The sequence below is a fragment of the Cygnus atratus genome, chromosome 3 (assembly GCF_013377495.2).
Source record: "Cygnus atratus isolate AKBS03 ecotype Queensland, Australia chromosome 3, CAtr_DNAZoo_HiC_assembly, whole genome shotgun sequence".
In the NCBI taxonomy this organism is placed as follows: Eukaryota; Metazoa; Chordata; class Aves; order Anseriformes; family Anatidae; genus Cygnus; species Cygnus atratus.
In genome coordinates, this window is record NC_066364.1 from 36684458 (window position 1) to 36707783 (window position 23326).

General features: G+C 36.2%; 1 protein-coding gene across 4 annotated transcripts in view; it reads left to right on the forward strand.

Moving 5' to 3' along the window:
- DOP1A (DOP1 leucine zipper like protein A) overlaps window positions 1-23326 on the forward strand; it is a 63132-nt gene that overhangs the window by 32055 nt on the left and 7751 nt on the right. For all 4 annotated transcript variants that reach the window (XM_050710066.1, XM_050710065.1, XM_035559551.2 and 1 more), the window contains 19 exons: window positions 1189-1463; window positions 2130-2282; window positions 6006-6106; window positions 7305-7564; window positions 8257-10264; window positions 10374-10485; window positions 11335-11514; window positions 13448-13573; window positions 14887-15021; window positions 15527-15582; window positions 16082-16186; window positions 16876-16942; window positions 18535-18679; window positions 18909-18988; window positions 19539-19648; window positions 19817-19966; window positions 20384-20445; window positions 21056-21208; window positions 22382-22518. In XM_050710066.1, the coding sequence (XP_050566023.1) occupies window positions 1189-1463; window positions 2130-2282; window positions 6006-6106; window positions 7305-7564; window positions 8257-10264; window positions 10374-10485; window positions 11335-11514; window positions 13448-13573; window positions 14887-15021; window positions 15527-15582; window positions 16082-16186; window positions 16876-16942; window positions 18535-18679; window positions 18909-18988; window positions 19539-19648; window positions 19817-19966; window positions 20384-20445; window positions 21056-21208; window positions 22382-22518 (4415 nt within the window). The remainder of the gene's footprint in view (window positions 1-1188; window positions 1464-2129; window positions 2283-6005; window positions 6107-7304; window positions 7565-8256; window positions 10265-10373; window positions 10486-11334; window positions 11515-13447; window positions 13574-14886; window positions 15022-15526; window positions 15583-16081; window positions 16187-16875; window positions 16943-18534; window positions 18680-18908; window positions 18989-19538; window positions 19649-19816; window positions 19967-20383; window positions 20446-21055; window positions 21209-22381; window positions 22519-23326) is intronic.

The window sequence follows — 23326 nt, forward strand, 5'->3', positions numbered from 1 at the left end:
AATAGAGAGAGTCATCAGTCCGATGTGAAGGATCCAAATTAATCTGGAATTGATAGATTATAACAGTGCTTAAATTTTGCTATATGCTTATTTTCTCAAATGTATGCTATTTTTAATTGAAGAAGTTTAAAAGGGGAACAGAGTCAGTCTCACAATAATGTTTGTATCTGTAAACAGTAGAATATTATATGGAATTTTTAGGTATATTTAGGCTCTAAATTGTATTTCAAAATTATTGTGTATGTAAATTAGAAATCATATCCTCCTTCTCTTAATTCTAAATAGATGTTGTATTTATGCCTAATATAATAGGCATATGCACACATCTTTATAGGAATGCAATCAGTAGAGTCCTTCTGTTTTAAGAAAAATTAGTTTGGTACTTCTAAGATAAAAGGGTGCATTACTCACTTGTAGAGTTGACTGTAAACAGTGAGTAAAGAATCTGACTTCGGAGAAAGACACTTAGATTATCAGGCTATTGTATGGTATTAAGTGAGGGGACAGTTATAACAGGGAAAACAACAGCCTACAGTGAAAGCAGAGTATGATCTAGTAGGATCAATTTTCTATCACCCAAAGCATCAATTTTTGCAGATGCTATTACTCAAGTTTTATGCTTTTCCATCAGGTTCTCTGTTTTTTGCCATTTTAGACTCAGTTTTTATATAATAATAATAAATTGTATTATATATAATGTATGTTAACTACATATAATATTTTGTATGTAAATATATATTTAACACACACACATATTTATATAAAACATATAATATTTATATTATTATTTTATGATTGCTGGTTACAAATTTCCTGAAGGAGGAAAGTGAATGAAGGGTTATGCAGTCTACTAAAAGTCCAGTCTTGTCTAAAGCACGAAATTGTGTGGATGCAATTCCATACAATGTATTTTTCTCTTCCTTGTTCAATTTTTCCTATTTATTTGTAGTTACTAAAGGTTTGATTGAAGTGATACAATATTGCATTCTTGATTAGCTAATTTTTAAGTCAAAGATGCATCAAGAGGTATTTCTGTCCTGTGTGTACTTTCCTAAACATGTACACTGAGCAGGTTGAAATATGAAAGATAAAGGACAAGTGTACATATGGCTCTGAAATGTAAGACGAAAAATTCATAGCATTTAAATTTTTGTTAAATGCAAATACCATCTCTGATTTCTATTTCAGACTGTGAACAAGTACAGCCTCCTCTGTGGCTTCAGACTTTAATGAATGCTTGCAAGCAAGCAAGTGATTTCAGTGTTCAAGGTGTTACTATTTCCCTTGTGATGGACTTGGTTGGATTGACTCAATCTGTTGCTCTTGTCACTGGAGAAAATCTCAACAGTGTGGAAACCACTCAGCCTCTTAGTCCTAACCAGGGAAGAGTGGCCGTGGTTATCAGACCTCCTCTTACTCAAGGCAATCTGAGATACATGGCTGAAAAGACAGATTTCTTCAAGGTACAGTGCAGCATCTCACTGATGTTCTCTGTAGACTTTTCTTGGCTGGTGACTGACAGTCTTAGGCACTTTACTGTTCTTGGTCTGGTAAACAAGACTTCCTTGCTGAGTGTTTTGGTAATAGTTGTAATCCGTGTTGGACTTTAAATGGAAATACACAGTGAATTTTCCCACCGTGATTGTTTTGCTGACTGCTTGGGTGAAAACACTTGTTTGAAACTGTATTTTGAAAATACAAATGAAAACATTGTATAGCATCATTAACTAGCAGGGACATGAAATGAAGATATACGTAACGTAGGATTCTGATAGGCCACACTCTGCACTTGAAACTATGTAAGAAATAATTTACAAAAGATAATATATATTAAATATATTACGTAGTTAGTTATATCCCAATGGAAGTTTATTTCTGGAGATGCCTGTGAGTTCCATCTCTTAGTAGGAATTTTTTTGTGTAGTTAGTCATTGGAGTGTTTCAAACAGATGCATAAGTTCATACAAACAAAAAAGAACAGTTTTATAGAATGCCTATATGACTGTCATATGCTGTCATCAAGTGTAATGTCTCCCATCATTGCAAAGAGCTCAGCGTGGTTTAGAACAAAGCAAGGCATGATACTCATTCACTTGTCTCTCTTGCAACTTCTGTTTCCATGTCCAAAGCATATAGCTTTAACTCTTTGGGACCAGTTGGGTGATGGAACTCCCCAGCATCACCAGAAGAGTGTGGAGCTCTTCTACCAGCTGCACAACCTCGTTCCATCTTCTAGCATTTGTGAAGATGTTATTAGTCAGCAGCTGACTCATAGAGACAAAGTAAGTTGTTCAAGTGATTGTTGAAAGATGACTTAAGTATATGGTTATTCATAGAGAAATATATTTGGAAAAAGGACTTGGTGCCTCAGTGGGTGTTGTAAATAACTTCAGTATTTAAAAAAAATATGGCATTATATTGGTAAGATCGTTTCAAATGTGAAAACTATTTTTATCTTGTATGCAGAACAGCAGATTCATCCACCCTGACGCTGCCACCCTTTCCTGTATTCCCTCTCACAAGAAATCTTAACCTTATCTCTGTATTTGATCCCTGTTTTCATGATATCCTGGTGTTTCACAAACCTATAAAAAGTGTTTGCAGTGGTAGTAACTGAATCTAGATTTTCTGTATTCCATGCCAGTTCTCCTGACCACTCTTCTCTCCCTGTACAGCTTCTTTAAATCTAAGCACTGTGCCCCTACCAACTGTAATTCAGCCCTCTGGTGTGCTCTCTATTTCATCTGACTCTTGCATCTTGTTCAAATGCCCTCTGTGCCTTTCTGCTTCCCTTCCTCCATAAAACTTGGAGAAGTTTTTATTGTTGCTATGCTTCTGCCACTTTTCTTGATAGTGAGGTTGGATTTTTTTTCTCTCAAGACAGTGATGTGTGGTTCTTTCTCTTTGGTGAGAGGTGCCCTCCTTAACTGCCTTTCTTCTTGTGACTGCCTTTCTTGCACAGTGTGACATTTGCTTTCAGTTCCTTTCCCTTTTTGTGAGAAACATCCTTATGAGTCTGCTGCATTTGACATTGTTACTTTGCTGCTTCTGCCTTTTTATTTTGTTTTTCTGACTATTCATATGTTACCTGATTCTGGTTCTTTTTCTAAGAATAAATGTAAATAACAGACAAAAGAGTAGCTTGTAAGTGCAGATTCCAAGAGCTGTGCTATGTATTTCTGAGCTCCATCTTCTGACATTTCTCTTGTTTAATTATTTCCAGCTAAAGTGTTCCCGTGAGATTCTTTTCCTCTGTTGGGAAGTAGAAGAATTGCAATAAATAGATAATTTTCAATGAAGACTCTTCTGTACTTTTTTATTCTTTGATCTCATGTGGCCTCTCTCTTCTGTAGTAATTTGTCATTAAAAGATTGGAATTCTGAGTGTTCACCTGTTTTTCAGTTCCAGATGGCTACCAATAAACTGCTGCAGCAGTAATTGCTAGTTTTCTTTGCATTGATGTCTGTGGAAAATACAGTGCGTGCCTAATCTAACTGATGTGGCGGCTGGGTTGCGAGTTTTCAGTGTGCTGCTAAGGCTGCTCTTTCCTTGAAGGTTTTCACTTTCCATCTCTGGCTCCTGTCAACAGCCATGACCTTACAGTTTGAGTAGAACCTCTTGAGTGATCAGAGAGCTGCTTCTCTGCCTCTATGATAAGTGTTTGGTTTCTGCTTATTACTTTGTAACTTGTCCTGTCTCTTATTCTGATGCCACAGGTTATTATGTTTGCTCCTGACCCAACTTGGTTGATTTCTCCCGTTCCTTCTTGCTGTTCAGAGGTCTATTGGCTCACTGCTGGCTGTTTTTTAGAAACTGGCTTGGCTATTGTATTGACAACTTCTGTTTTGCTGTCAGTTTAGCTAGTGCAAATCAAGTACTATTTTCAAAAGGTTTTGAAGCTGGAAGGTACTCATATTGCTGACTGTTTCTTTAATGTCTATGATACGTCTATGTCTGTGGTCCCATGCTAGACAAACGGGGCTTTTCAGTGTTAAGCAACATGTAGACTTTATCTAGGAGATCTTGTCACTTATCGAAGGTTATGTTCTGCTGCCCGCTATGTAAAGCACATGGTTAGCTTTTACTGTGGTTAATAGGTTTTCTGTTTGTCATGATGGGTACTTTTCTTCCTAGAAACTAGTTTTAGATAGCGGCTCTCAGTTTGACATTTGAGTTGAGGTCTTTGTACCGCTTTAAATTTTAAGCGTATGAACTGTGTTCACAGCCCCAACAGAATGAATGGTAGGGAATTACTTGCTTACATGCTCTGACAATTCATGGCTGTGTCATTTAGAAGTGGTTGCCTTTTTGCCTTTCTACCAGAGAGTAACCAGATCAACAAAAGCAGTTATGAGCCAGTTTGTCAATCACTGCAGTTCACAGGTTGGCATATTGATAAAGCTGCTAATGATTTATATTGTGCTGGTCTGTGAGCTGCTGTGACTGCTGATGTGGCATTCACTCATTTATGTCAAACTTACTGTGAAGACAGTAGCTTCTTGCATCTTACCAGAACAGATTGCAAGGACTTACACGGAGTTCTCTGCATGTGTTTAAGAACTGGAATTTTCATTCTTTATTCAGCAGACATGAGGGAGTTGTTTTTTGGACAACTGTATAGATTTTGCAGCAGTTTTTTTTTTTCTCAGAAGTATGGTTTTTTTTTTCCTAAATACAGGTCATGCTTTCTTTTCTTTCCAAAATTCCTTTTTTTTTCTTTCATTCTTTAACTATACCTCTGATTTGATGTATCTTGTATCCATGCTGTAACTTTCAGATTTTTCTTTTAGCTTTTACTTAAAATTTGTGTTACTGTGGCAGATATCAGTTGTGTTTGCTGCTGCAAAGCCTCTTAGGCTGCATGTTGTAGTTTAAGTCTGGAATTCTGCCAGATTAACACAGTAGCATTAATTGTTTGGTTTGGTCTCATTTTGATAAGAAGTAAATATACTTACCTGTTCTTTATAAGCACATTTTAAAAACAAACAAGTGAAAATCATCATCATCTTGTCTCTCTTTATCATTCAGTAGCTTAGTTTAAACCCTGACTGTATTTTAAAGTAATTTCGCTTGATACTTTACTCAGTGTAACCATTCTGATTTTTGTGCTTTGTTCAGTCCTCCTAGTACTTAGTAGCTTCCTTGTCTCTTGGATAAAGCTGTCTTTAACAGATGTACCCATGTATTATAGTGCAGCATTTACTGTTGTTTACAGTTTTGCTCAATAACTCTCCCTTGATCAGCCACAGTAGAGATATGAAGGCGTAAAAATTGTTAAATACCATTTTCACCATTAAATATTCTCCATGTTATTAGCAGTCCTAAGAAGTCATCTGTTGCAGTAACCATGTCCTTTTTGTCTCAAAAAAACTACAAGTTCCAAAGCAAAAATTGGCGTTTTATTGATAAACAGTCTACATCATACCTAGCTAGAGAATTCTTATGTCTCTTTCTAGTCAACCTATTTTCATTCCCTTGTTTCCTTGGTTACTGTATTTAATCCTGTGATTCCAGACACTACCAGCTGGTTAACTATCTATAAATATTTTTTTTCCTCTGTCTGCCACTTTTCTCTGCGTTTGTATCCTTGACTGTTCAAAAAGCCCTGCATGTTTCTTCCTGCTCTCTCCTCATGATTTCTTCTAGTGCCTTGGTATAGATAAACTCCATAAAAACAGAGCCATGCAACTTGTGAGAGTAAGATGAGTATTGTTCAAGTTACAACTTGAAGTATGGCTTAGAAAGGTTTTAAATACTTGGAAACTAAGGCAGCCAAGATCTAGAGGGAGGGAGAGGGAAGAGTCTTTAATGTTGCTAAAATTGTTCACAAAGATCTATTGTTGTCTATTACTGTTTTTACTATTTGAAAATAGGATATGAACATACAGTTAAAAACATATTTAATAATTTCTTGACAGCTTTTAAGCCGCTGTATAGCTCTGTTTTCCGGTTCTTATCAGAGGGTGATGTATCTTAACAGAACCAACTTATAATTTTGTTCACAGAAAGTAAGAATGGAAGCTCATGCAAAGTTCGCAGTGCTATGGCATCTCACCCGGGACCTTCATATTAACAAGTCTTCTTCCTTTGGCCGTACCTTTGACAGGTTGGTGATGGCAAGCATGATCCAGTGAAAGATATTGAGGCAAAACTATTTTAACTATGTCATAGTGGCAGCATATAGTGTCCAGAACTTAGAGAAATATCCTGTGACTGAGACCCAGGAAGGAGGCAAAGAAATTAAAGGTAGACGAAATAATTTTTGCTATGAGGATTATGTAAGCTGTGAGTTTTTCTGATAGCTACAAACATCAGGACAGGAATGGTCATGTGATGCATTGACTAACGCTGGTTAAAATATTTGTGTGTTGAACATACTATCCTGTCTCTTACTTTGATTCAGTAAAAACAAGAGAGAGAAGTGAACGCAGAAGTATTTCGTTATACGAAGCGAAAAATAACTATAAAGATAGGAAAACTTAAGAACAATTGCAAGTTGGCCCGATTAAAAAGTTATTTTGTTTAATCTTTTTTTTTTTTTTTTTTTTTTTTTTTTATAAATAAGATGTCACTTACACAAGAGCAGGGGATTTCCATTTTGCATTCTGGTATCAGACCACCTTCCTAGAAAAAGCTGAATGATCTGGACTCTGAACTAGTCTCATCTTCCTAAGCTAGCACAAATGCTGTGGGAAAATGCATGTTTAATTTTTCTAGTACATACTTAGCTGTAGGAAGCAGAGTGAAAAGGTTATTTTTTTGGCTCGACACTGTCACTCATTGCAGAAGTGGTAATAAATTTTGTATTTAGAGTTAAGAGCTTATGAACACTGGAGGATATAAAACAGTAAAATTCAGTCATATACATATTGTTTTTCCCCAAGTCTGGAAAGGAGGTCTGGAAAGAATTTATTGGTTGAAAGGATTTGAGTTGTCAAATACATTTATCCTCCCAGTTCTTGAAGAAAAGATCTTTGAATAAGTTATCTTCTTGTCTATGCAGCTGTGTGAATTGGCATTTTAAGGTTTATCATTTTGTGCTGCATTAACACTTCCAGGCAACCAAATCTTGCTATGCTGGTAGCTATAACACTCTGTACTACTATTACAACAGCAGCTGTGTTAACTGACTTTATTACTCGCTTTTCCTGGCAATTTCTTCATCAGGCTGAACTAAAATATAGAACTTCAGGTTTCACACTGGAGTATATTCTGACATATAGAAATTTGTCATATATCAGATTGAAATGGGATTATACTGAGTCGTATAGAATATGTGAGGTTCGTTCTTCTTTCTGTTCTAGATCTTTGTTCATCATGCTGGACAGCCTTAACAGCTTGGATGGTTCTACGTGGTCAGTGGGACAAGCCTGGTTAAATCAAGTACTTCAAAGACATGATATTGCAAGGGTTCTTGAACCTTTGCTCCTACTGCTTCTTCATCCAAAAACTCAGCGAGTTTCTGTTCAACGAGTACAGGCTGAATGTTACTGGACTAAGTCTCCCTATCACCCTGAAGAAGAAAATGAAAAGCACTTTATGCAGAAGTTCAGCTGTGCTGATGGTGTGTACACGAGAATACTCTAGGAAGTCCATTAATGAGTTTATTAATTTGCTATTTATATGCAATATTAAAAATACAGATTTTTTGAGTGTAACTAGCAAAATAAAGGGCTAGAATGTCTACTGCTTATATGCGCTTTTGTGCACGTTTTTTATTCAAGTCTAGGTGTCCCAAGTATCTTTGAAGTTTAACTGCCCTCAAATTAAGACAGTATACAAGTATTTCAATGCAGAGCATATTATTATGTCTTACAGACTTCAGTAGAACTTAAGCATATGATCTAAATCTCAACCAAGAAGTGAAATGCTTTTGTGAATTAGGACCACTGATGTGGGGCTGTCTGAAAACATACTGATTAAGTTTGAAGGTGTTTGCATGTATTCTATGTTTTTAGTAACATACTTTTTTTTTTTTTTTTTGTGAAAACACAAGCAGGTAAGACTGTGTAAGGCTTCATGAGGGAATTATGTTTTGCTAAGGTCTACTACTAAAGTAATTTTGCTTCGCTTATGTGAATGTGTGACTTGCTATTTACTGTTTTTTTTTCCTGCCTTAAAGTGAAAAGGAGTTATTTAACATACCCTTATTTTATTTGAAGCCTTGATAATAGTTTAAATTCTAAATATAAATTCTAAATTCTTTTCTGAAAAACAAAATACCATGTGTATAACTTTTTCATGTTTTTCTTTAAGCATTTTCCCATGTGCCTGTAAGCCAAGGACAACTTATTATACCTAAAGAAGGCAATGAAAAGCAGCTTGTTATGGATGAAATGGAGAACTTCAGCCTGACTGTCAACCCTCTGAGTGACAGGCTTTCCTTGTTAAGTACCAGCAGTGAGACCATTCCAATGGTTGTGTCTGATTTTGACCTTCCTGACAATCAGGTTGAAATACTGCAGAGTTCTGATTCTGGCTGTTCTCAGTCATCTACTGGAGACAACATCAGTTATGAGGTGGAAACAGAAAGCCTGAGTGCTCAAGATAGCTCTCAGACTCTGAGAGAAGACTCGCCTGATGAAATTGTGCAACAAGTCATTACTGACCTTATATGCAGAGTTGTAAGCAGTCTTGGAGAAGAGAACGACCCGGTTAAACATAGTCTGCACTCCGAGGATACTTCATGTAATTTCAGTCCTTTGGATAATCTCGAAGAGATGACTAAAAGTGAAGATCAAAATATTCAAAGTAGCCAAAGCAGTTTGCTTAGTAATGACAGTTCCCAGTTATTGTCAGCCTCAACTGAGACTGGACTTGAGAGCTTAAGAGACGAAATTTCAAGAAATAACTCCTCACCCTGTATCGCAGCAAGTCAGCAATCCCTCTCTGATCTAACTCTTGCTTCCACAGAGTCCAAGTCCAGAAAGCGGAGCCACAGTAGCATTCAGTTCAACTTCAAAGGAAAACTACCGGAAAAAATGTCAGAAAAAGAAACAATTGTTAAAGAGGCTGGTAAGCAACCAGGTGCAAAACCTAAGGTGAAAATAGCCAAAAAGAAAGATGAAGAGAAGAAGAAAGCGCAAACAGAAAAGCTTAAACAAACAAATGTTTTCTTTAGTGATGGTCTTGATTTAGAAAACTGGTACAGTTGTGGAGAAGGAGAAATTTCAGAAATAGAGAGTGATGTGGGGTCCCCAGGAATGCGGAAATCTCCCAACTTTAATATCCATCCCTTGTATCAACATGTACTGCTTTATCTTCAGCTGTATGACTCTTCAAGGACATTGTATGCTTTTTCTGCAATTAAAGCAATTCTGAAGACAAATCCCTCAGCTTTTGTAAGTGCAATCTCCACTACCAGTGTCAACAATGCATACACTCCTCAGCTCTCACTGCTCCAGAATCTCCTAGCCAGGCATCGGATATCTGTTATGGGCAAAGATTTCTATAGTCACATCCCAGTTGATTCTAACCATAACTTTCGGAGTTCTATGTACATAGAAATTCTTATCTCCTTGTGTTTATATTACATGCGGAGCCACTATCCAACTCACGTTAAAGTAACCTCACAAGATCTGATAGGAAACCGTAATATGCAAATGATGAGTATAGAAATTCTGACACTTCTCTTTGCTGAATTGGCAAAAGTTATAGAAAGCTCTGCAAAGGGCTTTCCTAGTTTTATTTCGGACATGTTATCCAAGTGCAAGGTTCAGAAAGTGATCCTGCATTGTCTGCTGTCTTCTATCTTTAGTGCACAGAAATGGCACAGTGAAAAGATGGCTGGAAAAAACATAGTGGCTGTAGAAGAAGGTTTCTCTGAAGACAGCCTTATAAACTTTTCTGAAGATGAATTTGACAATGGCAGTACTCTACAGTCACAGCTTTTAAAAGTGCTTCAGCGACTGATTGTGTTGGAACACAGAGTAATGACTGTGCCTGAGGAAAACGAAACAGGCTTCGACTTTGTCATAACAGACTTGGAGCACATTGGTCCCCAGCAGCCGATGACTTCTCTTCAGTATTTACACTCCCAGCCAATAACCTGCCAAGGCATGTTTCTCTGCGCAGTGATAAGAGCTTTACATCAACACTGTGCCTGTAAAATGCATCCTCAGTGGATTGGCCTTATCACTTCCACTTTGCCTTACATGGGAAAGGTTCTTCAGAGGGTGGTTGTTTCTGTGACTCTTCAGCTCTGCAGGAACTTGGATAATTTAATTCAGCAATATAAATATGAAACAGGATTATCTGATAATAGGTACGTGTATCCAGAGGTGTATAATCTTTTTAAGCAAATTTGATTGTGTTGAATTACTTTGCCACTGGATGAGCTCATTTAAAAAAAATATAATAATCTTTTATTTTAGGCCTCTCTGGATGGCATCAGTCACTCCCCCAGATATGGTTCTTACTCTGTTAGAAGGGATTACAACAATAATTCATTACTGCCTGCTAGATCCATCTACACAATATCATCAGGTAAATTTACTTGGGCATCTGAGAAGTTCATATCTATGCAGTATATGTCAAATCAAGGACTGTAATTGTATTGACATGCTTGTATTAGGTACTTGCACAAAACTGAAGGTCTGAGTGGGGAAAATAGTAGCTATGTAGTAATCTTGGTTGTAAATGTGTTTTTCATTGATAGTGTATACATCTCAATTAAACAGAACAATAATTTTCTACTAATTATACTTTTAAGAGAGTATTCTTAGACTTTTCTGTTGTTACTGTTATTCCCCTGAAACAACTAAGTAGGAATCGCTTAACTTTCGGACCTCAAAAATGCAACTTTTTAGAGCTGGCTTCATTGTGGAACTTTGCAGACTGACGTGTATCTGGCACTTTTTGGCTGGGTTATGTTCATCATGCAATATGTCAAAATATTTTCTTTCTGCTTCTTCTGTATATTCACAATTTGTCTTTAGTCAAGCAATATTTTCAGATCTGATGTTATGAGCATAGTCTCTTTTGAGAATTTGGCCCAGATTTTACACAAAATCTTTTGTCCTGCTGTCTCTGTCTTGGTTTTGCCTTTTTTTGTTCTTATTCCCCTTTGCCTTCCATTCATTCAAAAGTAACTGAGAAGTGTTTATTGTCTGTGCAAGTAAATAATTTTGCATAAGGTATTAGTTAAACCTCAAATTCTGAAATAATTGCTTTGCAAAGTTGTAGGCAAATGATACAAAATTGTAAAAATTACTGAAAAGCTGCTTTGAAAAAGTCATGGTTTAAAGTACTTTGTTTCAATTTATACTATTTTACTAATGCTGTTTGTGCAGATATTTATTGCTCTTCCTCCCCTCTCCCCTTGAAATCCATTAGCTTTTGGTGAATGTAGATCAGAAGCACTTGATTGAAGCACGCAATGGGATCTTGTCTATCCTGCACATGATCATGTCTTCTGTGACTTTGCTGTGGAGCATCCTTCACCTTGCAGACTCTTCAGAGAAAACTACTGCTGCTGCTGCATCCATTACCACTATTAATCTTGGGTCAACAAAGGTCAGAATATCAGGGATAATATTGTTTACATTGTACATGAATACCTTTGTCAAATTAAATCCAATTACATTCCCTTAAACGTAAATTGACTTGACTTTTAATACATTTGTCCTAATCTACACACCCACCTGAGAAACAAGACCCAAGAAAATGGGTATTGAATCTGCTTTTAAACTTAAATGTATCAGCTAACAACAAGTCTCCCATTTGCTTTCTACAAAGAAAATTAAATCCATCCTGAAAAATACTTGAACCATTTAAGCCACCATGTTGCGCCTCAAAAGATGTAAAATATTCACGTAAAATCTTAACAAAAGAGAACTGTCCTCCTTAAAACGCCTTGTGTTCAGACACTTTTGAACTAGTTCCTTTACTCATTCAGTGCCCATACTGTGATATCTTTATGCAGGGGGAAATAGCCCAGCAATCACAAAGATGAGAATCCAAGAGGGAGTCAAATATTGAGAGTGCTTCCTACCCCTCCTATTGGAAGCACTTCAAAATTCTAATGTTGCACATTTTAAAATAGGAAATTCAGTTAAATCTGAAACGTTTTAAAATATTATTTCCTAATAGTTAATTTGAATATTATCAGGTACTGTCTGTGATGATACTGGTTTACGGCATTTTCAACATTTGTCATTCAGGTTGAAGGAGTGATCACTGCTTATTTAAAACTCCATGTCTTTCCACAGACATTCTGTGGTCATATTTGTCCTGCCAGTAGGGCTTCATACTCAGTGAAGAGAAAGGGGGTTTGTACTTGTGGATGGCATATGATATTATGCTTCTTCTGTGAAAATAAGATAAGTTTTTTCACTCTGGTTCAATATTAACTTTTCTGTAAGTCCTAGGTTTTCTTTAGTTTGCCTAAATCCATAATATTCAAAAGAGCATTCAACATGTGCTGTCCATGAAAATGTCCTTTTTAAAGTCCTTTCTAATGACAGCAACCACACTCTTGGCAACTGTATGAAGTGCATAGTCAAGATCTAGGATCCTATATAACAGTCTTCTGCAAGATTAGACAATTCCTACTCAAATATATCAGACCAACATAGAAATGGCTTTCATGAAACAGATAAAGTGCAGTTTTCTCTGAAGTCTTCCTGTCATAGAAACAGGATGAAGAACAGGGTGAGAAGTTGGCTTATGAAATAAATGCCTAAAGAAATCTGGCATGCTTAAAAAAACATGATGTTAAGAGTTTCAACAATGAATATTTTAGTCTCACAGAGTAGCTTGTTCTTTCTTCTGTGATATTTTTTTTTTTTTCTTGCTACTTATTTTTTCTCTCACTTCCTGTAAGGCCTATCCCTGTTTGTAGCATACACATCTTCCTTTCTTCTTCATAATAAACACTTGATAATTGTTATATGTCCACTTACCCTCTTTTCTCCTGCCTATACATACCCAGTTTTGCCTGTTCTCATAGGTCATTTTCTGTATCACTAATCTTTCTTATTTTTTATGGTTTTTCTCTCAGCTTGTGTACATATCTTGAAGTAAGGTGTCCAAAACTGGACATGGTACATGGTATCTTCTTACAAGATGAATATTTCATGTCTGTCATGAAGTGCTGCTATTTATGAAAGCTTTTTTCCCCTTCCTTGCAAAGTTGACACACTGAGTTTGTGATCCACAATAATCCCACAATTTTATTTTTTATGCAGCACTGCTATCCTAAGTAGTTTCTCATCCTGAGTTAGTTGTTTATTCCCTACCTTTACATGCAGAGCTCAAGCTGTTATTGCTGCTTGTCTTGTTCAGGACATTTACCCAGTTTGTCAGATCACCTTGAGTTCTGTACCTTTCTACCTGTTGCTTCCTACTTCATTATCACTTGCAAATTCGTAAAGTATATTTTCTTAGCTGTTCTGAATGTTATGCTGGGATACTTAACTAAAAGTGTATGTGTTCCTCCATGTTTCAGAATTTGAGGCAGCAGATTCTTGAACTGTTGGGTCCAATTTCAATGAATCATGGTGTTCACTTTATGGCTGCTATTGCATTTGTATGGAATGAAAGAAGACAAAATAAAAATGCTTCTAGAACAAAGGTATGTTTATACTGCCATGGTCACTTTAAATTGCAGTAATAGCTTTAAGTGATTTGGAAGCATTAAGGATAAGATTTGGGCATTCCAGTGAATAATACATATTGTGAAATGGAAAATATTTATGTTCTATTTTTAATTAGCAACTGTACTGTTGGGGTGTTACCAATTTAAAACTGATTTTATTTAAAACCTGGTATTACTTCCCTGTACCTTTCTAGAGTCTAGGACAGTGTGTGCCACCAAAGTTGCTCTGTAGCAGAGTAACAGAATAATGATGATTTGTGCAGAAGCTTAGGGACATGAATGCATGCTAAGTATCTTCATAAATAGTCAAGATTTTTGTTCATATATGCTATTTACCACAGCTGGTTAAAAGCATGATTTTGTTGAATAATTTAGTTTGCTGTATTCATACTCAGATGTTAGTTTAATTACTATGCTTTTTACTCATCTAGTTTTGCAGAAATACTGTATTTGCTGCCTTTTTGCTTTTGAAGCCACAATTATAAATTTGACCTCTCTGCATATGAATTATATTTCAGGCCTTATTTATGTAATTATCTCGTATGTTGCAGCAGAATATGTATTCATTGCCTCAGCACCGTCCCCAACCTCTATAATGCATCTCGTTAAAATTATACTGTAAGTTTGGTGATGACTTCGTAGGAGCTCTCAACTTGCATCATGCCCTGGATAGAAACAACTTACATAAACTCTTGTGTAACATCTCACATATAGCATGTTGTATTTGAAGATGAGGTAAACATTTCACAGAAAAATGTGTAGTGTTTTGTGAAGGGGTGTGTTTCCAAGTTGGAAAACATGTGGGCAAAGTTCAAATTGTAGATGAAAAGGCTAAACTGATGCTTCCAACCTTGAGTTTCAGATTTTCAGATTTGTGTATGCTTACCTGCTTGATTGCTTAAGGTTCTTTGACTATTTTATTGAAATAGCTTGAGCTAACCTGAAGACTACCACAAAAGTAGTTGAAGGCAATATGTATTCTTGAAGGAAGTTATTTTTACTCTGACTCAAAAATTTGTCAGGATACTCTTCTCCACTTGATAGAAATCTGCTCATTAAGAGCTTTCTTAAAAGCATCACTCACAATATAGGCAACTTTCTAAGATCCCTCTTATAGTCTGTAAAGACATGCGGCTCTAAGAGGCATTTCAGGTCTAGAATCCTCTTGATCCTCTATAGTAGTAGATTTCTTTCCATTTACTTAAGAAAAAAGCCTAAGAGGCCAATCATCTTCATTTTGGTATAGGTATTGTCTGTGCTGGTAATGTGACACACGTTTATTCTTCTAGGTTATTCCTGCAGCAGGTGAAGAACAGCTTCTGCTGGTTGAGCTAGTTCGCTCAATCAGTGTTATGAGAACTGAGACTGTTATACAAACAGTGAAAGAAGTTTTGAAGCAGCCTCCAGCCATAGCAAAGGACAAGGTATGAAAACTGTAGAAGTGCTATTGATTTATTGAATGTCTTTTTACTAAAGCTTAAAACACTGATGATGTAGGTACTTGGTTGGCTTTGTGCATGAAGTAATTGTGTACTGTGTTCAGAGTGAAAATTTTGAATATCTAGTAGATAGGTGAGCTTTTGGAGGAAAGTCGTGTAAGTCATTACCATTTTTGGAACGACTCCAGAATCTTGTTTACTGCTTCCGTACAAAAAGTGTTTTGTGGGGATAGATTACTTACATGAGGGAAACCCTAGTATAAGATTGATTCTCCCTTTGTATGGGAAAGGGAAGTAAGGAAAAGAGGAAGAAACAAGAGAAGAATAATTTCATAAAGAGATGCCTTATTGGGTATACATAATACGCTGTTAATGAATTAAGTTGCATCTTCAGACATTGCAGTAACTGTTTTTGTTTTTGCTCTAGCAAGAGGAGAAAAAGTATTTTTTTTTTCCTTCCTTGTAACTGTTTTCTTTCTTTTTTCCCCAGAAACATCTTTCACTGGAAGTCTGCATGTTGCAGTTTTTCTATGCTTATACTCAAAGGTAAGTCAAGAAGTTAAACTTTATTTCTGTCGTCAAGAAGCAGATGGGCCATCTCTAGGAAGAGAAATGGCTTGTGTAATATAAATCATGAAGAAAGATTGGTTTTGAGCTGTAGGTGTTACAAAGAAGAAAGGGATTTTTGTTATAAAGAAAAAAGGGAAAAGGAATTCCCTAATTCTGCATCACCCTTCTTCCCTGTCTGAAAATTCTGCAGGAAGTCTCCCTACTGTGTAAAGAAAGCTGATCTTAATTGTACTGTAACTCACTGGTACCACGCCAACCTTTGACTGAAAAGCATATCTTTTGAGTATACTGTTCTTCTGCCTTCTTTCTTTTCTTAATGGCTTGATGTAGCCACCTAATATTAAACAGAAAAAAAAAAAGAATCTGTATCAGTGTTGATTAACAATATCTGACAGGCAAACTGTGAGGGTAAAAAAGTGGAGAATGTTGAGCGAGATGATACTGTTTTCATTGCTGTCATTGCTCTCTATTTTAGGATTCCAGTGACCAGCTTAGTAGATAGTTGGGCAGCACTGCTGCTTCTGTTAAAGGATTCCATCCAGGTTGGTCTTCCTGCTCCAGGACAATTCCTCATACTTGGGTAAGGGTTCTTGATATTTGCAGTTTCTAAAGAAGCTCAACGTAAGTGTGTGAAATCATACTGAAGTGTTAGTGTGTTGACTCAAAAATAAGTGAAAAAGATCTGGAGATGAATCCCTGTTACCTGTGCTCTGTTTCTATTAGTGCCTTCTCTGAGGAATGGTTATATATAGAGAGATGAAATTTCGTATTAGAATATAAGACAAGATCTTTATTACCTTACTGATTATTGGAGCCATTCAGGCTCTTCAAACAGTAGATTTAAATTTCTCATTTTACTTATTGAGTAACTAATAATGCCTATTTTTTGGTATACATAGATTTGCAGCCCACTAGAAAGGATTCATTTCTAGCACAGAAGCTGTTTGTGGAATATTAGAAATAAAATGTTGGATATGGTTTTCTGTATAAAGCATCAAGCACCATTTTCTTCAATTTCTGGAATTTAACTTCACTAGAAAATTGTTCCTAAAGGTACTTGATCATATTCCAGTAAAATATGTGATAAACTTCATGGTATAATCAAAACTAACTTAAACTTCCAAAGGTGTTTTCTAGAATATTGATAAGTAGTAGTGACAATAAGGTTTAGTAAATAAATACTGGGCATATAAATTTCTTCAGCTTTGTCATGGTTTTCAAAATTACTGGTTAACTTACAAAATCCATATTTGCTTCAATTTTTTTCAGTGTTCTGAACGAGTTTATTATGAAAAATCCAAGCCTGGAGAATAAGAAAGACCAAAGAGATCTTCAGGTAAGATTTTTTTTGTAGGTTTTGTTGCTTTAAAAATATTGAACAATAAATCTCTCATTTGAGAGAATCATATGAGTGACAAGGCAGTACCCAAATTATGTTCCTTGTAAAAGTGTTTTTAAGCAAATAATAAATGCTAAACAAATTTTAAATATTTATTGCTGGTATGTTGACTGTTTCATTTAGTGTAGTTTCTGAAGTAAATTAAACCTATGTGCTGTCCTTCTCCATTCAGCCCAAGGACTGATGCTCAATTTTGAGCCAAGTCTGATGGAAGGTGTCCTAAAGATATTACTTTAATTGACTGTTGTATAGAAGAAGGGTAATTAGTGCCCCCATTGAGGAAGAGACAGCAGCTGGACAACAGCCAGGTGCTGCCAGTTTTCCGGCAAAGCAGGAGGGAGGTTTAGAGGGAGGTCATGAGGTGGGGGAAGAGAGAGAGAGGGAGGTGTTACAAAGGTGGTCACAAGTAAGAGGGTAGGGGGACTGGAAGGCAGACTGAGAATGAGACAAATGTCCAACAGGTTGGTGATAAAACTGCCTATATTGAATTTTCTGGTTGTGAAATAATGGAGTCTTCATTTGATACTTGTTTTCCTCAGTTAAGTGCGTGTATTTTTCTTATTTTACATTTTTAGTCTGGAGTGCTTTCTGTAAGCAGGGCCTTGCCTGTTCTTTTAATTTTATGTCAGTATTTTTCATTCCTAAACTCTTCTTAATGTTACTGTGTTTTCTGAATTCTTTTCTCCTGAGAACAATGGTTTGAAAAATTCTAATGTGGGGCCACCCAGAAAAGAGTAGTTTTCTTGCTTACCATAATAGGGGTCCTGTTACTATTAAAATCTTAGAATTTGTTTCAGTATGTGTGTAGCAGCACTGTATTTATTACAAGCTCTTATTCAAATTATGCTTTGGCTTGTTCCCAAATACTTGATTACTAATCAACATTATTCCTATTTAACGAGCAGATGTGTGTAGTTAGATGTGCACGTGGTTCAATTCCAAGATGATGTAATAATATCTTGTTGGAAAGCATGCAGAGCCAATCTTGAGTTAAGCAATTGTTCACAGAATATAACTTCCTTAGTTGTTTTCCAGATACTAATTGTGTCTGTGGAGTAAAGCTTAGATATCTTTTTAGATATCCTTCTTATCTATTTTGACATGTATTTGTGAGAAGGTCGCTACCACAACCAGATGCATGTTCAGAACTGTTGTCGGCATATGTGGTAGGAAGGACTTTTACAAAAACGCTTCAGTCTTTCAGGATGTGATAAACACAGATTTTTATTCTGTTGACTTCAAACCTTTTCTTGAATGTACTAGAATTATCTTATATATCAGTTTTGTACTCTGGAAAAGATCTGTAGTATCTTCTACTTAGTACTGTTTGTAATCCGTTGAAGATGATCTCGTTTTCTGTGGAGTTCCTCATCATTGATGATATTGAACAGAAGTGATTTAAAGCAGTTCTATACCTCATTACTTAGAGATTTTCAACAAAAACATGTGTCAGGACAACAAATGTAGCCCTTCTGCACAAAGTTCTTAAAAGCTTGGTTTTTTTTTGTTTGTTTGTTTGTTTTAATCAGGATGTAACACACAAGATAGTGGATGCCATTGGAGCAATTGCTGGTTCTTCCTTGGAACAGACTACTTGGCTAAGACGAAACTTAGAGGTCAAGCCTTCCCCCAAGATTATGGTTGATGGAAACAATGTAGAATCGGATATTGAAGGTGACTTCATTTTCATCTTTTATTGGAAATAAAACTTTTAAATAAACATTAATTATCACACCAAAATGAACCAAGAGGGTAGCTTTATTTGAATAAATACACCTTACGTGGTGTTATCTGGCAAAGTCTGTGCACATTCAAAACACATGCTATTAAAATATGCTTGCAAGGTGAATAATGGCTTACGAAAATTAACTTTGAACTTTTTACTGTTATTATCTTCATTTAGATATGTTGTCTCCAGCAATGGAAACTTCAAGCATAACTCCATCTGTTTATAGTGTCCATGCATTGACCCTGCTTTCTGAGGTAAATATCTCCTCAAGTGTAATAAATACTGTCTTATAATAATCTTTTATATTGTGAAAAGCCTGGGGAATGAGCTTTTATGGGAAACAGTGGTATGAATGCATACTGGTTCCTGTCATATAACAATAAAACTTCGTTGTTAAGCTAATTATAAATATTCAGTGAGATGGATGAGAAGCAAAGTGTGCCTTTTCAGATGTGTAGTATAGGGAACTGTTGTGGTGACCCACTTCATGTGTAATAGTTGTATGTGTTATTTACTGCTGATAATCACAGTCAGTCCCTGGATTTTTTTTCTTTTCTAGATTGTTTTGTAGAATGATTTTTCCAAGAGTTAATGCTTCTGTGTTTTTACCTCATTTTGTTTTAAAAATGAAGGGATATTTTTACTTTGGCTTTTGTATAGTACCTGAAATTTGATCACCTCTATCATAAACTTGAACATTCAGTGAAGGACATTATACCAAAAAATAAAAATAAAAAATTGCTGTATAGTAAATAACAAGCAGCTTGGGAATTCATGGTAACGTAACTTCCTCACCTTTTGTAGGTTTTGGCTCATCTCTTGGATATGGTTTTCTACAGTGATGAAAAGGAGAGGGTTATTCCTTTGCTTGTAAATATTATGCACTATGTTGTTCCCTACCTCCGTAATCACAGGTATCTTTACAATGTATTCAACTTATGTAGATCTCTACCACCAATTGAAATTTGGTATGTGTTTGATACTTCAGTTGAAATAAGCATGATAAGGATTAGATATCTATTAAAACTTTATGTAAAGCACAAGTTTTAAATTCTTTCTCGTTGACTTTTTTTTTTGTTTAGTGCTCACAACGCATCCAGTTATCGGGCCTGTGTTCAGTTATTAAGCAGTCTCAGTGGGTATCAGTATACAAGGAGAGCATGGAAAAAGGAAGCGTTTGACCTCTTCATGGATTCCAGCTTCTTCCAGATGGATGCTTCTTGTGTTAACCAGTAAGAACTTATTTTATCTGCTTATATCAGTGCTTGTTACAAATTTTACATAAACCATTGAACAAGACAATGTATGTGGTCCAAAACTTGCCAACAGATTTCTGTTGAGAGAAATTAGAGGGATGTAGTGTGTTTTAGATTACCACTTAAATTATGAGACTTGCTTACCTAAGGTATATTTCTTGTGCAGAAGTCTGTTTTTTCGATTTGATTATTTTTCAAGTATTTTCTGTGAGAGAAAGGGGTGAACATTTTATAGTTTTCAGTCAAAGTGCACCAGGTAAACGGTACCTATACAGCAGAGAGCTTGGATTGTAAATAGTAGCAAAAATGGACCTATATTAGTTAAAAGAGCAGAAAAAGCTTCCTGTAAATATTTCTTGCTTTTCTGAATTGTATACAATCTTTCTCTTTTAGTTGGAGAGCTATTATGGATAATTTGATGACACATGACAAAACCACATTCCGAGATTTGATGAGTAAGTATTCATTGATGTAGTAATGACTTCTCCCCTAGGGAAACATTTTAAAAAAAAAAAAGGGAGGGGGGAGAGAGAAGTATCTTGAAGAAAACATTCGTTCAGTGTTGATTCCAGTTTGTTAAAATTATTCAATGTTTTTCTTTTTTCTTCAACTACTTGTTCCTAGTGATCCATAAATAAGATCTCTTGAAGTGAGAGAATTTGAGACCATCCTGGAGCACAGTGAATTTTGCCTTTATGACACGGTTCATTAAGCAGAGCAGATTTTTTTTTTACATGTGACGCTAACTCTGCTTAAGGAAAAAACAATGATTCTGCGCATTCAAAGCTTATGAGCGTCTATACCTGAAAACTGTCTTTTTAAAAAAGCTGCCTGGTCTGCCTCCCAAAGACCCCAAGCTCAGCTACATTGTGTATACTTATGAGTTTTCTTTCAATGTATATTTTAAATCACTATTGTTAAAAGCACAAATTGCAAAATATGTATCTTCTTAATGGCTGCTTTTAAGCTACATTAATGCACTGGAAGTAAGAGTTATTTGCTCCTTAAAGTGGAATGGAAGGGAAATTTGATGTTAGTCTCTGTGCTCTTCATTTTGTCTTTCAGCACGAGTGGCTGTGGCTCAGAGCAGTTCACTCAATCTGTTTGCTAATAGAGATGTAGAGCTGGAACAGCGCGCTATGCTCCTCAAGAGATTGGCTTTTGCAATTTTTAGTAGTGAGATAGACCAATACCAGAAATATCTTCCAGATATACAAGGTCAGTAAAAATGTAGCAGTTCAGAGTTCTGGAATCTGATTTTTGACTGAGGAATACTTGTATCACAGGGTAACAGCAGGTAAATGTGTCCTCCAGAATATCTGTGTGCAGTACTGTTTCTGTGGTTTAATGCAAAACTTCTACAGATTTTGCTTGGAACTCTTTCAGTCTTAAATGATTACAAAGCACATGAACTTTGATTAGCAGTTCACTTACCTAGATTATTTCACTGATTTGTCATTTTATACCTTGGTTGATGTCCTTGGGCACCTGAAAGGTGCTTTTTGACATGACAGCTGCTTATGCCTTGAATGTTCAACTAGGAATAAATACAAAGGCTGACCTTGAAGAGGTTTTGAATTGTTGACTTCTTTAGTGCTTTTTTCTGCTTTTCTGTTTACATGTCCTATTTATCACTGAAGAATATCTCTTCTACTGACCTTTTTAAATGAAGAGATTGGGAATGGGATCTGCTTGATTTTCTAAGATGATGCAAATAGTTACAGCAGATTCTTAGATATGTTGTCTGCTACTGTTGCCAAGATGAATACCTTGGTCTCTTGCTTCATATGGAAAGTCAGATGCATCATCTTTCTCATTTCATTTGTTCGAGGACTTACTCTTCAAAATTTCTTTCCGCAGTCAGTCAGTAGCTGTGTTTACTGTGTTCAGGATACAAGATGCTTTTCACTGGGTTGAACTGCAAAGTGCATGTGTTGGTTTGATTGATAAATTTCTTTGTTTGCCTCAGTTTTGAATGCTTAATGGTGCTTATGGTTAAATGTCAGTGTATTATCCCTGTGTAATATTAATGTACTGTGATGACGTAGCCTTTTAATAATATATATTCTAGCTGTTTGAGCCATTGTTGTTTTATTTGGAATCTGTTAACTCCTCTTTTTAGAAGGAGTAAAACTGCAAAACTCCCAGATACAATATTGCATTAGTGTGGAAAACGTGATTGAAAACACAACTGTTATGAGGTTTCTAGCTTTTGTTCCTTGCCCAGTGAAAGTGGTTATTTGCTACAGCTTTATTCTGCCAATGTAAAAAAGATACCGAAACAATAACATGGCAGGTACTTCCAAAAAAAAAAAAAAAAGTAAAAGAGGGAAGAAAATGCTAGTTGGAATTATTCTGAACTGAGAAAACCTTCTTGGCTTTCTGTTTCAGAAAGGCTGGTAGAAAGTCTCCGTTTGCCACAGGTGCCCACCCTTCATTCCCAAGTGTTCCTGTTTTTCAGAGTATTGCTCTTAAGAATGTCCCCGCAGCACCTTACTTCGCTTTGGCCTACAATGATCACTGAACTGGTGAGTTGCAGTTAGCGTACGTGATTTGGAAAACTGGTGCAACTCTGAGACCCAATCCAATTCCACAATGTTTAAGAAAATTTCTTCTCGATAGCATGCACGTAACTGAAAGCTGACTTATTTTCGTAGTCCGCATGTCTATTTTTTGTCCAGGCAAATAGAACACATTAGCTTATACTACCGAATTTCAAATGTCTCCTGAGTTAAATTTGCCTTTACCTTCATTGTTCCCTACTGACTCCTTCAATTTCTGCCTGTATGTGTACTCAGTCCAACATTGCCAGTCCCTGTAGCTGCTTTCCTGGTCGTTCAGCCTTCTTCTCCAACAATGAGGCTGAGGAGCCCCTTAAAGAAGGAGTCAGAATCCATGCTGTGTTGGCAGTTAGTGCTCATTCAGATCACATTGTGGCTGAAATATTGTAACTACCTTTATACAAGGCTCTGTTCTTAGCTTTTCTGTTTCTCATTTTACTCTGCCTAAGACAGGATAAACACCTGTTTTCAGAGCTGCTAGCTATGGAGCCTCCAATGTTGACCATTTGACATGCTCTTCTGGGTTTTGGCTTTGGGAACAGGAATGGAGGAGTGCTTGGTGCATCCTGTGGTCCATTTAGCCTGTTAGTAAAGTACTTCCTAAGGGGCTGGCTAACACAAATTGCACATCGGAATAACTGCTGTGATTTTTTGATATCTCTTGGTGCCTACTGTAGCCCTTAGTTAACCACAGATTTAAGCAATAGATGAGAAAAGCTGTATATAGTATTTTAAAAATCAAGCGTATTTTTTAGCCATACATGCATTGAATTTT